Source organism: Ranitomeya variabilis, chromosome 4 (assembly GCF_051348905.1).
Source record: "Ranitomeya variabilis isolate aRanVar5 chromosome 4, aRanVar5.hap1, whole genome shotgun sequence".
In the NCBI taxonomy this organism is placed as follows: domain Eukaryota; kingdom Metazoa; phylum Chordata; class Amphibia; order Anura; family Dendrobatidae; genus Ranitomeya; species Ranitomeya variabilis.
In genome coordinates this window covers 29,432,345-29,446,879 of record NC_135235.1, presented here as the reverse complement: position 1 = coordinate 29,446,879, position 14,535 = coordinate 29,432,345, and the positions used below count along the sequence as shown (strand labels likewise).

Sequence of the window (14,535 nt, the reverse complement as noted above, 5' to 3'; positions counted from 1 at the left end):
AGTCCTGGAGCCCAAGAGAAGAGTGAACCAAGACATTGAGGGTGCGGAGAATAGGTATAGTGAGGGCATGACTGCTAAACGTGGACTTGGCCAGGTTAGAAAATTTCTAAGGGCATATGCAGCAAAGTTGACCCATGTCCATAAACCATAAGTAAGGTTGACATGTATGGAGAGCCGTCAAGTGATTTTGTGTTTCTAAAGTATCTATTCTGGCTTTACAGCTATGAACGGTACATTCTTTTTTGAACTTCCAATAACTTCAGAAATGGCCTTCAAAACAGACCTCATTGTGTACTGCATTCTACAAAATGAGATCATCTCAGACACAAAGTCATTGAATGTGGAAAACTGCTTCAAAAATGAGGTATGTTGGACTGGACGATGCTACAAACTCTGGTGACTGGTGAGATCCATTCTTGGCTCCTTTTGTATAGAGATTGTATGTTTTTATGGTGGATAATTGGTTCAACACTTTCATTTGGCTCCCCCAACAATCTCTTCAGCGCCACCACAGGGGAAATGAAGCATTACACCTTTCTCATTAAAATGATTGTGATGTATGTGCAAGCCATGGATGTTCAGTTCTTCCAGAGCCAAAGACGGTCTGTGTAGTTGTCAATGGTCTGCTTTCAATCATAGATAAGGGAAACAGCAATATAATAAAAAAAGATGCAAACCAAATTAAAAAAAAATAAATCACTTGAGTCATAAAACCTAGACAACAGGGTGGTATTGAGACACAACACAAGTGAAGCTAAATATGGAGACACCTAGAAGAAAGTAATAAAGTACCCTACACAATCCTTACATATAAATTAGCATGTCTGTTGTATACCCTAAGGGTATTCCAATGGGTGATAATCATAAAGAACATTAAATAGCATACGAAGGCCAAATGATGGAGGGTAAAGTCAGGGTAGAGAAAAAGGAGTCAATAAATATGACGTAGATTTAAGAGCCAAGCGTGTCACCTATTCTGACTCCATAACTAACCTGCAAGTGTAGGCCGCTTGAGATACCAGTTCTAGGCTATCTCCTTCAACTGTTGCTCACACAGAGTGAAGTCCTCAGATAGCTTAAACTTGACTGTGGGAGGCACCTATGAAGATTCCAGAAGAAGGTTTATTTTCCAGGTGAATTTTTGTAAATATGCATACAAGTAAAAAAACTTTTCAGAAACAGGGTTGCAACACATGAGCTTCTACGATGGCTGATAGAACGTGAATCTGGAAGAAGGGAGGAGTTACTGACATCAGAGGTACATCAGAGAGAGATGGGGAGAAAGGAAGGACAAACTTTTAAAGAAAGCAAACCTTATTACATTGCAATGCAACAACACAATATAACAAATAATGATAGTACAATACTGTCTGTATGATTCCCAAATCATGGGACATGACACCGCCTGTAAACAGTACAAACAAATCATAGCCTAAATATAAAATGTATCAGATAACAAAATATTACCAGGTATGGAACCAGTTAATACAAGGAAGAGAACCAGGGATCCACCACTCCTCACGTATGTTTCGCAAAGAAATGTTTTGTCCAGGGTTCAAGGATAAAATGCCTCCCCAATAATAAGTCAGAATTCTCTAATACAGTATTTGAAAACGGGTTTTCTAAAACACTTCACTCATCTTTTATGTTGTTGTGGACAATCTATTATTCTGATTTCATTGATATCGTGAACATGACGTATTTACTTTTTTTTTTAGGTATCGCTAAGTTTCTCTGCCGAGATTGGACCTCCGGCCTCCAATGTTAGCATACAGATATCAGCATCTCCACATTCTCTATGTGCAGTCAGTGTGATTGACTCCAGCATACTTCTTCTTAATCCATACATAAAGTTGACACCTGAAACAGTACGTCTTCAGCTCTATTCTAGCTAGATAAAATACTGGAATCCTTGGTCAAGACCAGTTGGATTCAGGGCTGATTCCATTATGGTCTGCTAATTACAAGTTTTTTTGCTGTTAAAATCTCACAACAATCAGCTATGATTTGTGGGAAAACCTGAAAACATGTTCAATTTCCCTGTAGGACAAATTGGACATTGCACATTGTCCATGGCCTTATCTGGTTATTCGGGACCAGAAGTAATGTGTAGCTGTCCTCTATAGTAGATCTGAAATTGAAGACCTGCTTTAATGAATTCCCTAAGGTTTGATTTCAGAATTGGTTTTCTATACCAAAGAATCCCTTGTAGCTACACCACTATTACCCTGAAGTATATGTGGGAAGTACTGAAGTATAAAAAGGACACTCAAATAGGGCTCCTTCTAGGTACTTATTCCTGCCACCATTCAATCAAATCCACCCTTCTTCAGGACTAGAGGGTCATTTCCTCCTCCTTCAGCTTTGTTACCTTCTAACACCTGGAAAGATGGTAATCTGGCCAGAGTTGGGGACCAGAAATTAACTCCTGGTATGACAAAATGACAGTTTATGTATATATTATAGCATTCGGACACGTTGGGTTGGCAATCAGAATTATTCCTAGTAATCCCCAAGGTACCGCAGTCTTACACTGAAGGTATTAAAACCACTATCATTTGCATTCTGCATATTTGCATGGTCCTCCAAGACTTGGTTGCGGTCACAAAGTCATAGAGTACTAGAGTTTTTTCCTCCTTTTATTTGTGTCATGGTCTTTATGTTACCACCAGGGTGATTATTTCTTTCTCCATCAGGTATATTCCTCCCTGCAATATTGGTCCTATGGCTATAATGTTGGAGGCTTCAATGTTGAGGAGCCAGGACCACCCTGTGAGGACCCTAACAAACAGATATTTTGTAATGGAAATTATTATGTTCCTGTGAGTAGCGATAATGAAGGAGACACCTATAATAACCTCAAGGTGAGACGCGTTGTATTATGAGTTCTCTACGGGCCTGGAATGGAGTCAATGGATTTGTTGGTAGGACTCATGGGCTAGAAGCAGACACTGTCATCTCCTATCTCAGGAATGGAAAATCTATCTTGTCTGATTTCAGATTTTACTTGCGAATTCAGAATTTTGACAATCAATGATCCATTTATTTAAAAGCAGATTTATTGCAAAGTTTCCTATTTGCACTTGTCTTATTGATTTATAGAAGAAAATAAAGGAAACGATGGTTACTTTTTAAAGTTTCAGCGGCTAAATAGAATATCAAAAGTTATATTGACCGTTATCTTTGCAATCTTAATTGCAATGTTATTTTATAGAAATATCTTATAATGAACAAAGCGATTTAATGTAAATTTGTAGGAATTTGTTGAGTCAGATGAATTCGAACAACTCTCTGCATGTATTGACTAAAAGATTGGATCAGCTAGAGAAGGATCATATAATTGTGGGTGGGCTTCGCCATAGGGTCTTGCAGCTCTCGTTTCACGTATTATAACTCAGAGGGACTGTCATAGCCTATATAAAAACCAAGGCAGGGAATGCAGCAGCAATTATAGGGTGAATCTGGATAGTTGGAGGACGTCACAGCTTAGCTATAGACTTTGAGAAAAAATGTCATAAAATATTGAAGTAAATGTACGGACAGTGTGTGTCACAGCACAGCAGAGAAGAAGATTAGTGTGTGATGAGAAGAGAATAGACTCATACACATTTTGTAGTTTTGAAGCTTGAAAATTCCAATTTAGAAAGATCAGCTCATCTCTAGTAATTACCTTTTTAAAGGGGTTGTTTCATGAAGACAAAGGCTGTGCATATGTCTATAAGGCTACAATGACAATCATACAAGAAATACCCCCACTCTTTGATCTTGAACGCACAGTTGACATGTAGGAGTGACTCAATCAAACCATCCATTTATACATGGATGATCGTTCATATGAAAGGCCACAATGTCATATTTTACTTTCCCCTGAAAAATCCGCTGTACATCTCGGTCCTTTTTGATATGGGAAGTCTCTGATGACACATCCCCCTTAACAAGATCAAAAGGATTTTCACTCCATAGTGTCATAAGATGGTGATCAGTAATGGGACAATCCCTGGAAATACAGAGAACGGACTGGTTTAATTTCCAGTTGTTCGGCAGACATCATGAAAATGATCAAAATTGAATTGTTAACTCTTTGAATTTAGTGAAAAAACAGTCCTGCATGAACTCTGCCACCACTGGGGATCAAAATTAGTTTCATGACATTTTCTTAGATGGAGATAATAAAAATAAAAAATGTTTGCTCAATGGATTTTCTTTATTCATTCCTCCTGTTGTCTAGAACATAGGCTTAATTGTGGGGACGGATCTCACTGTGAGAAAGCCTGAAGTCTGCCAGCCGAGTGTACCAACCTATCCAAAACGTAAATACAGATCTCTTTATATTATTGTGGGCTTATTCTTTGTTTTGCATGGCGACTTTATACAAAATTTATATGGTGGTGTCATCTCCACATAATGTGGGATGGTCTGAGACGTTGTGCCTGATCCAAATTAAATTGAAAAATCTGAGTGCGTGCACGGAAAAGCCACGCTGATACACTGAGCATCAAGGCAGATCTCTCTTTATTGCATCATGACATCATCTTATACAGGCATTTCTTGGTCAATCATTGTAGCAATATAATTGGCTCAGCTTATCTCTTAATATGTGCTGGTATTAGCATACATACATCTCATTGGCTAAAGGTAATACTGTCTACACCCAGCTGAAGAGGTTAGGTGTGCCTTTCACTTTGATTTCTTTTCTCCATTATTTCTAAGTCTTTAGACAAAGACATTCATAAAACACCAAGAAAAACACGATTTCGGAAAGCAGGAGATACATGTAGAATATCCAACATGAAGTCAAGGATACCTATATAAATCCTGCTCTCACAGTGAGATCATTTAAGGCTGCATGGTTGCAATATTTATAATCTATTTGGCCATTGTATTGCGTGCGGTTGTATTCCTTGAAAAACATGTGGCGGTATTATTTACGGACTTAAAAAATGGGTTTTGAATATACCATCAAAGAAAACAAAAGCTTATTGGATTTCAGTGTGAAGCCATTGTTCCTCATTTTTCTCGGAGTATTAGACCACTCCTATATCTTGTCTTTCAACATTCACAGCTGCATTCAGAATTCTGCTTAAAGCTGACAAATCCAGATATTTTCACATTTATGTGCACTTTTTCCACCAGTATTAATGAAAGATATTTTTAAATTCAACGGATTATCTACCTCCGAGAATATTATTTATTTTTTTTTTTTTACTTTAATGGATGTAGTCGGAGGCTAAAAATCATTTTAATTAAACATTCAACTTTGATGTGGTTTATGGTCACAAATCAGGTGGGAGCATCTAGAAGAAGACATTGGATCGTCAGAACGAGCTCACTGAACGGATTGTCAGTAAACTCATTCTGCAGCAAGCAATAGACACACAGCGCAACACAATACAGTGTAAAAGTTTTAACGAAGACCAATTGTAAAAATGATTTGCATCCAATGATACATGCATTTAAGTAAGGAAAAAAAATTGTCCCTTTCAGCTGTAATTTATAGCAATTTTTGGCATTAATTTTAGATAATTTCTCGGGATGTGAAGACCATTCCCCTCTCCTAAGACCTCTCGCGTTTTTCAAAAAGTTGCACATTTTTGAAGCAAAATAAAATCTCTCAATTTTGGACTTTTTTTGGACAAAATTTTGGAAAAAGTCACATAATAAATGTCCACCTCAGTGTCCTTACCTACAAAACAGCAGCTAACAGCTCAGCTAATCTTTTTTGGGGAACGTCTGTCAATGAGCTCCGATACTTGCTTCCAATAGGAGCCAGCAGAATTGTGAAAGCAGCTCTGACCTATAGAATAGGAATATTATGATTTATCAACTGTACAAATAGGACCATTTCCCCCAAACTCTGGCTCCACGATGCTCTGCATTCAAAATTCTCTATGTATCTTCTCTTGTGCTGAATTTTGTATTTCTTTTTTTTATTATGTTTCGGGAAAAGCAATTATAAATGAAGTGGGGGAAACTACCCCTTCTGATTCTACAGCCCAAAAGATATCATCCCCTGAGAGCGTGGAAAAAATTAGAAGAAACTTTACAGACACCTGGGTGTGGACAAAGGTGTCTACTAAGTAAGTAGGCAATCGCTCTTCAATACACTTCATTTGAGCAGGATATTAGGACATACAGTTGAATGTAAAGGTTTGGGCATCCCTGGTCAAAATTGCTGTTATTGTGAACAGTAAAATATTGAGTTGAAGACGAAATGATCTCTAAAAGGCCTAAGTTAAAGATGACACATTTCCTTTGTATTGTAAGCAAAAAAAAATTTTTTTTCATCTTTTAATCTAAAAATTACAAAAAGAAAAATGGGCCAATGCAAAAGTTTGGGCACCATTGGAGATTTGTGTGCTCAGATAACTTTGCCCAAATTTCAGTCCTTAATTAGTCTGTTAGGGTTATGTCTTGTTCACTATTGTCATTAGGGTACTGTCACACAGTGCCATTTTGATCGCTACGACGGCACGATCCGTGACATCGCAGCGATCGTATGATTATCGCTCCAGCGTCGTAGACTGCGGTCACACGTTGCAATCACGGCGCTGGAGCGATGCCGAAGTCCCCGGGTAACCAGGGTAAACATCGGGTTACTAAGCGCAGGGCCGCGCTTAGTAACCCGATGTTTACCCTGGTTACCAGCGTAAACGTAAAAAAAACAAACAGTACATACTCACATTCCGGTGTCTGTCCTCCAGCATCTCAACTTCTCTGCACTGTGTAAGCACAGCGGCCGGAAAGCAGAGCGGTGACGTCAGACGTCACCGCTGTGCTCGCTTTCTGGCTGGCCGGCGCTCACAGTGCAGAGAAGCTGAGACGCCGGAGGACAGACACCGGAATGTGAGTATGTACTGTTTGTTTTTTTTACGTTTACGCTGGTAACCAGGGTAAACATCGGGTTACTAAGCGCGGCCCTGCGCTTAGTTACCCGATGTTTACCCTGGTCACAAGCGAACACATCGCTGGATCGCTGTCACACACAACGATCCAGCGATGTCAGCGGGAGATCAAGCGACGAAAGAAAGTTCCAAACGATCTGCTACGACGTACGATTCTCAGCAGGATCCCTGATCGCTGCTGCGTGTCAGACACTGCGATATCGTAACGATATCTCTAGAACGTCACGAATCGTACCGTCGTAGCGATCAAAATTGCACTGTGTGACAGTACCCTTAGGAAAGGCCCGGTGATGCAAATTTCCCAGCTTTATTAAAAACCAGCCTCCTCTAACCTTGTGCCAAAAACAGCAGCCATGGGTTCTTCTAAGCAGCTGCCTAGCACTCTGAAAATGAAACCGGTGGAGGCCCACAAAACAGGAGAAGGCTATAAGAAGATAGCAAAGCATTTTCAAGTTGCCCTTTCCTCAGTTGGAAATGTAATTAAGAAATGGCAGGTAACAGGAACAGTTGAAGTCAAGATAAGGTCTTGAAGACCAAGCAAAATTTCAGTGAGAGCCGCTCAGAGGATTGCTAGAGAGGCAAATCAAAATCCCTGCTTGACCACAAAAGACCTTCAGAAATGGTGCAAGAAACTCTGGGGTTGTGGTACATTGTTCTACTGTTCAGAGACACCTGCACAAATATGGCCTTCATGGAAGAGTAATCAGAAAAAAACCTCTCCTGCATCCTCACAATAACGTTCAGAATTAGAAGTATGCAAGAGAATATCTAAACAAGCCTGATGCATTTTGGGAACAAGCCCTGTGGACCAATGAGGTTAAAATAGAACTTTTTGGCCACAATAATCAAAGGTACAGTATGTGTGGAGAACAAAGGGAACAGAATTTCCGGAAAAGAACATCTTGCCAACCATTAATCATGGGGGTGGATCAATCATGCTTTGGAGTTGTCTTGCAGCCAATGGCACGGTCAACATTTCACGGGTAGAGGGAAGAATGGATTCAATTAACTTTCAACAAATTCTTGATGCAAACATAACACCATCTGTAAAAAGCTGCAGTTGAGAAGAGGATGGCTTCTACAAATGTATAATGATCTTAAACACACATCAAAATCCACAATAGACCTCAAAAGGTGCAAGCTGACAGTTTTACAATGGCCCTCACAGTCCCCTGATCTGGACATCATTGAAAATCTGTGACTACACCTCAAAATAGCAGAGGAAGCAAGACGACCCAGGAATCTCTCATAATTTCCAAGGAAGAATGGATGAAAATCCCTCAAGCAAGAATTGAAGACTCTTGGCTGGCTATACAAAGCGTTTACAAGCTGTGGTACTTTCAAAAAAAGGGTGCTACTAGATATTAACCATGCAGGATGCCCAACTTTTGTATTGTCCCATTTTCCCTTTTGTAATTTCTAAAATGTAAAAGATGAATATATATATATATATATATATATATATATATATATATATATACACACTGCTCAAAAAAATAAAGGGAACACTAAAATCCCACATCTTAGATATCACTGAATAAAATATTCCAGTTGTAAATCTTTATTCATTACATCGTGGAATATGTTGAGAACAATAAAACCTAAAAATTGTCAACGTAAATCACAACTAATATCCCACGGAGGTCTGCAGTTGGAATGATGCTCAAAATCAAAGTGGAAAATGAAGTTACAGGCTGATCCAACTTCAGTGGAAATGCCTCAATACAAGGAAATGATGCTCAGTAGTGTGTGTGGCCTCCACATGCCTGTATGACCTTCCTACAATGCCTGGGCATGTTCCTGATGAGGCGGCGGATGATCTGAGGGATCTCCTCCCAGACCTGGACTAAAGCATTCGCCAACTCCTGGACAGTCTGACACCTTGAGAAAGAGGGACGGTACCCTCGAAACGCGTCGGGATTGGCCCTTTGTGTATGTCCGTCTACTGGACAGGTGACGTCACCGCTATAGCCACGCCCCCCGCACACCACGCTACTGCACGGCGGCGTTATCGGCCGGGAACGTTTGCCGGCACTATCAGCAGCGTGCGCGCAGGGGTTTCTACAGACCGGGAGGACGCTCCCTTGTCTGTATAGTCTGAGGAACGCTGCTTTCATCAGCACGGAGAACACGGTTACCACAGTAGCCCACGGCCTTTACGGGGACACATCAGTGACGGCCACAAGGTAACTCAACTTAGGATTTGCTTATTGCATTATTTGTGTTGCTCTACAAAGTAGTAGCATCCCCTGGTAGCGCGGCATCTAAGTTTGTTGTTAATAGCCTTTATTCAGTAATAGCAGGTGTACACACACCACCTGCATAGGTGCCTGCAGCTTTTGGGGGGGGTCACAGTTTCATTTTAGCGCCGGTGTTTATTCTGAGTATCATATATATATATATATATACACACTGCTCAAAAAAATAAAGGGAACACTAAAATCCCACATCTTAGATATCACTGAATAAAATATTCCAGTTGTAAATCTTTATTCATTACATCGTGGAATATGTTGAGAACAATAAAACCTAAAAATTGTCAACGTAAATCACAACTAATATCCCACGGAGGTCTGCAGTTGGAATGATGCTCAAAATCAAAGTGGAAAATGAAGTTACAGGCTGATCCAACTTCAGTGGAAATGCCTCAATACAAGGAAATGATGCTCAGTAGTGTGTGTGGCCTCCACATGCCTGTATGACCTTCCTACAATGCCTGGGCATGTTCCTGATGAGGCGGCGGATGATCTGAGGGATCTCCTCCCAGACCTGGACTAAAGCATTCGCCAACTCCTGGACAGTCTGTGGTGCAACGTGACTTTGGTGGATGGTGCGAGACATGATGTCCCAGATGTGTTCAATCGGATTAAGGTCTGGGGAATGGGCGGGCCAGTCCATAGCTTCAATGCCTTCATCTTGCAGGAACTGATGACACACTCCAGCTACATGAGGTCTGGCATTGTCCTGCATTAGGAGAAACCCAGGACCGCACCAGCATATGGTCTCACAAGAGGTCTGAGGATCTCATTTTGGTACCTAATGGCAGTCAGGCTACCTCTGGCGAACACATGGAGGGCTGTGCGGCCCTCCAAAGCAATCCCACCCCTCACCATTACTGACCCACTGCCAAATTGGTCATGCTGAAGGATGGTGCAGGCAGCAGGTGGCTCGCCACAGCGTCTCCATACTCTGTCACATCTGTCACATGTGTTCAGTGTGAACCTGCTTTCATCTATGAAGAGCACAGGGCGCCAGTGGCGAATTTGCCAATCCTGGTGTTCTGTGGCAAATGCCAAGTGTCCTGCACGGTGTTGGGCTGTGAGCACAACCCCCATCTGTGGACGTCGGGCACTCAGACCATCCTCATGGAGTCAGTTTCTAACCATTTGTGCAGACACATGCACATTTGTGGCCTGTTGGAGGTAATTTTGCAGGGCTCTGGCAGTGCTCCTTCTGTTCCTCCTTGCACAAAGGCTGAGGTAGTGGTCCTGCTGCTGGGTTGTTGCCCTCCTACGGCCCCCTCCACATCTCCTGGTGTACTGGCCTGTCTCCTGGTAGCGCCTCCAGCCTCTGGACACTACGCTGACAGACACAGCAAACCTTCTTGCCACCGCTCGCATTGATGTGCCATCCTGGATGAGCTGCACTACCTGAGCCACTTGTGTGGGTTGTAGAGTCCGTCTCATGCTACCATGAGTGTGAAAGCACAACCAACATTCAAAAGTGACCAAAACATCAGCCAGAAAGCATTGGTACTGAGATGTAGTCTGTGGTCCCCACCTGCAGAACCACTCCTTTATTGAGTGTGTCTTGATAATTGGCAATAATTTCCATCTGTCGTCTATTCCATTTACACAACAGCATGTGAAATTAATTGTCAATCAGTGTTGCTTCCTAAGTGGACAGTTTAATTTCACAGAGGTTTGATTTACTTGGAGTTACATTCTGTTGTTTAAGTGTTCCCTTTATTTTTTTGAGCAGTGTATATATATATAATATTTTTTTTTTACTAAAATACAAATTAAATGTGTCATCTTTACTTTAGACATTTTAAAGATCATTTGATCTACATCTTGCTTAGCTATTCAATATACATTCCATAAAATGTTAATATCTAGGATCCTATTACACTGAGAAAATGAAGAAAAATGTGTGGTTAAAACTACATAATATCCTAAAAAATATTATTTTGTATTCACTGTCCAGTTAGAATATATTCTATGAAACACCTATAAGATGATGAATTTCTGGAAAGGTTCGCTTTCCAAAGTCAGGTCTTTTGGGAGTTGATTTTTATGTTTTGGCATCTCGGAAGTTACCTCGACATGGTTTCCAAAATTTCATAATAAAAAGGGAGGCTCGAAAATCCACAAGATGCTCCTTTATTTAGACGGAGGACTGTGTTTGAATCTCTTAGGATAAATAACCGGTGGGGTTAAAGTCCCGGCACGCCTGCCTATGGGCTTGTAAGAAGATCAAAAATGGACATTGGGCCTTCACTCACTTGCAAAGAGATGACCCTTTAATTGTCAAATGAAAGCCCCTCCACCACTTATATTTATGAACTTATGACTTATTGTTTGCATTATTGTTTCTCAAGCAGTTGGTCCCAAGCATTAGTCCTACAATAGAGTATAGTGCCTGTTGTGCATGTGACTGTGCATGTGTCACTGCAGGGTGAGGGATGCCATGTCCTATCGGTACCAGGGAATAAGAAATTAAGGTGAGGTTTTACATTGTGTCAGACTAGGTGGAGAGTATGGTGGCCAGGTTGCATAGGTAGACATGAACAAGGTTTTTTAGGGACAGAGGTTCCCCTCACTCGGTGTCAGTTGCAGAGGGTTTGTGGTCCTGGTAGGAGCCACCCATTTGTTATCAGGCCACAAATTGTGAGTGGGGAACAGACACCGTGTGCCACTTGAGGTTACTTCATTGAGGCGAGATTTCCAATGTGATTGTTCTGGTCAGAGGAAGCTGGGTCTGACCATAAGGAGTGAAGGAGAAAACCACGCAGTAGAGAGAATTGCTCCCCGTAGCAAGTGAGAGAGAAGGATTGTCTAGAGGACTGCCATAGTGTTGAGATGGGAGAGAAAGAGCCACTGGGAAGGTCATGGAGAGCCTGATGTCTAAAAACAAGTGATGAGTTGTTGACAATAGCATGGCAAGTGGCTGATGAGCCAAAAGTCCAGGCGATCTGAGTCACTACCCAGGAGGGACCATAATGTGAGTGCTGAAGCATGCCACTGCAGCAGATAAGTTCCTCCTGAAGTAAGAATGAGGAAAAGCATTGCTAAGAGGGTGAGTCTAGTAAGCTTTGACCAGAGAAAGTTGATTGCCACCTGAAGCAAGGACTTGGTCATGAGGTGGTCCTTTGTGGTGGGTCCTCAGAATGCATGCGCACATGGCATAAGACATTGTCCTGTAAAGAAGTTTTTTATACAGTTATAAACCTATAAAGTGAATGCGCCTCAACATCATGTAACGTTTGCCAATGACAAAGAGTTTTTCCCGAGTTGTACTTCTGTGCCAATGAGTGTTGAATCTGAATTTCTTGAGCCCTAGAATAAAGGGGTCATGGTGGTCAAGACACAGCTCTAAACACTTTGATGTGGGTGTACTTGGTTCTGCAGCCTTGGACTAAATTGTTGTGAGCTTGGGCCCGTCCATTCCTCAGGGGTGCCAGAAGTTGGACAAGATAAGATATTGATTGACATAGTTATTAAAAAGCTATCAAACTAAAATTCCTGGAAAACTTTTTCAATGTCTAAGAAAACATTTCGAGAACCCATCATGAAACCCATGTTTTCTTTAGATATCCTGTTATAATAAGTCATGTATCTAAATTTCAGGATGCATTTCGTTCCCTTTTCTCACAGCTTACAATTAGTCAGTAGATTTCTCTGTCTATGCTCTTTAGTGTTGATGGAAATGGCACGATATTTCAGACGGTTCCTGACACCATCACTGAGTGGAAGGGCTCCATGATCTGCACATCGAAAGATGACGGGTTTGGGATGACGAAGGATTTTGCTAATTTCATCACGTTTCTCCGATTCTTCGTAGAGATGTCTCTGCCTTATTCTTTTAAGAGAGGAGAAATTCTTGTTCTCATCGCCTCCGTATCCAACTACCTGGACCAGTGTGTAAAGGTAGTAAAATACTAATGTGTGAAGTGAAATTTGATTGGTCATTACTCTTTTACTATAGTTTAATGTCTAGAAAATGTTATAGCTACAGCTCTGGCAAAAATTAAGAGACCACTGCAAAATTTTCAGTTTCTCTGATTTTTCTCTTTAGAGGTATATTTTTGAGTAAAATGTAAATTGTTTTTTTATTCTATTAACTACTGACAACATGTCTCCGAAGTTTCAAGCAATACATTTTGTATTTATTTTCTGAAAATGAGAAATGGTCAAAATAACAAAAAAAAATGCATTGCTTGCAGTCCTCAAATAATGCAAAAAAAAAAAAAAAAGTTTATAATCATTTAGAAACAACAATACTAATGTTTTAACTTAGGAAGAGTTCAGAAATCAGTATTTTGTGGAATAACCATGATTTTTAATCACAGCTTTCATGCGACTTGGCATGCTTTCCACCAGTCTTTCACACTGCTTTTGGGTGACCTTATGCCAATCCTGGTACAAATGTAAGCAGTTCTTCTTTGTTTAATGGCTTGTGACTATCCATCATCCTCTTGATTACATTCCAGAGGTTTTCAATGGGGTTCAGGTCTGGAGATTGGGCTGGGCATGACAGGGATTTGATGTGGTGGTCCTTCATCCACAGTAAGCAGTTCTTCTTTGTTTGATGGCTTGTGACTATCCATCATCCTCTTGATTACATTCCAGAGGTTTTCAATGGGGTTCAGGTCTGGAGATTGGGCTGGGCATGACAGGGATTTGATGTGGCGGTCCTTCATCCACACCTTGATTGACCTAGCTGTGTGGCATGGCTCATGGTACTGCTGGAAAAAAACAGTCCTCAGAGTTGGAGAACATTGCCTGAGCAGAAGGAATCAACTGTTTTTTTCAGGATAACCTTGTATGTGGCTTGATTCATACGTCCTTCGCAAAGATTAACCTGCCCAATTCCAGCCTTGCTGAAGCATATAATTTTAATGAAAATGTATACCTGATCCCTAAAATTAATTTCTACAGGCACCACTAGAGGGGGCTTGCCGCAAACTTTGTTCATATTCAGTTCAATATATTCAGTATGCAGAAAGCTCCTGAGCTCCCCTAGTGGTGGCTGCTGGACAACTCCTTCAAACCTTAGTTAGAATTGTTATTTCTGCTATAGGATTTTTTTTTATTTATGTAGTCAAGCAAAAGGGGTAGAAGTTAAACTTGTCACTTACCTCTCTTATACTAGTTCCACTCCTTCTCTATGAAGTTTTCTATATGACATGTATTCTTGACTTAGGTCTATGTACATTTATGGGACTGTAATGATTATACAGCTACAGTCCAAGAAGGAGAACAGGATACATGCATCTGCACAGGGAAAAAGGCCTACTATAGATGGAACATAAATGCAAAAATCTTAGGTAAGAACTCTTGATGCTCCTTTTATTTTTATCTATTTTACTTAAAGGGGAATGTGACAAATTGGCAAGTTAACATTAAGAGGA

At 40.7% G+C, this 14,535-nt stretch overlaps 1 protein-coding gene across 1 annotated transcript in view; it reads left to right on the top strand.

Annotated features, from left to right (window-relative positions):
* LOC143767554 (ovostatin-like) overlaps positions 1-14,535 on the top strand; it is a 94,955-nt gene that overhangs the window by 33,707 nt on the left and 46,713 nt on the right. The window contains exons 6-12 of the mRNA XM_077255962.1: positions 222-364; positions 1,719-1,868; positions 2,697-2,864; positions 4,229-4,310; positions 5,948-6,077; positions 12,820-13,051; positions 14,328-14,451. Of these exons, the coding sequence (XP_077112077.1) occupies positions 222-364; positions 1,719-1,868; positions 2,697-2,864; positions 4,229-4,310; positions 5,948-6,077; positions 12,820-13,051; positions 14,328-14,451 (1,029 nt within the window). The remainder of the gene's footprint in view (positions 1-221; positions 365-1,718; positions 1,869-2,696; positions 2,865-4,228; positions 4,311-5,947; positions 6,078-12,819; positions 13,052-14,327; positions 14,452-14,535) is intronic.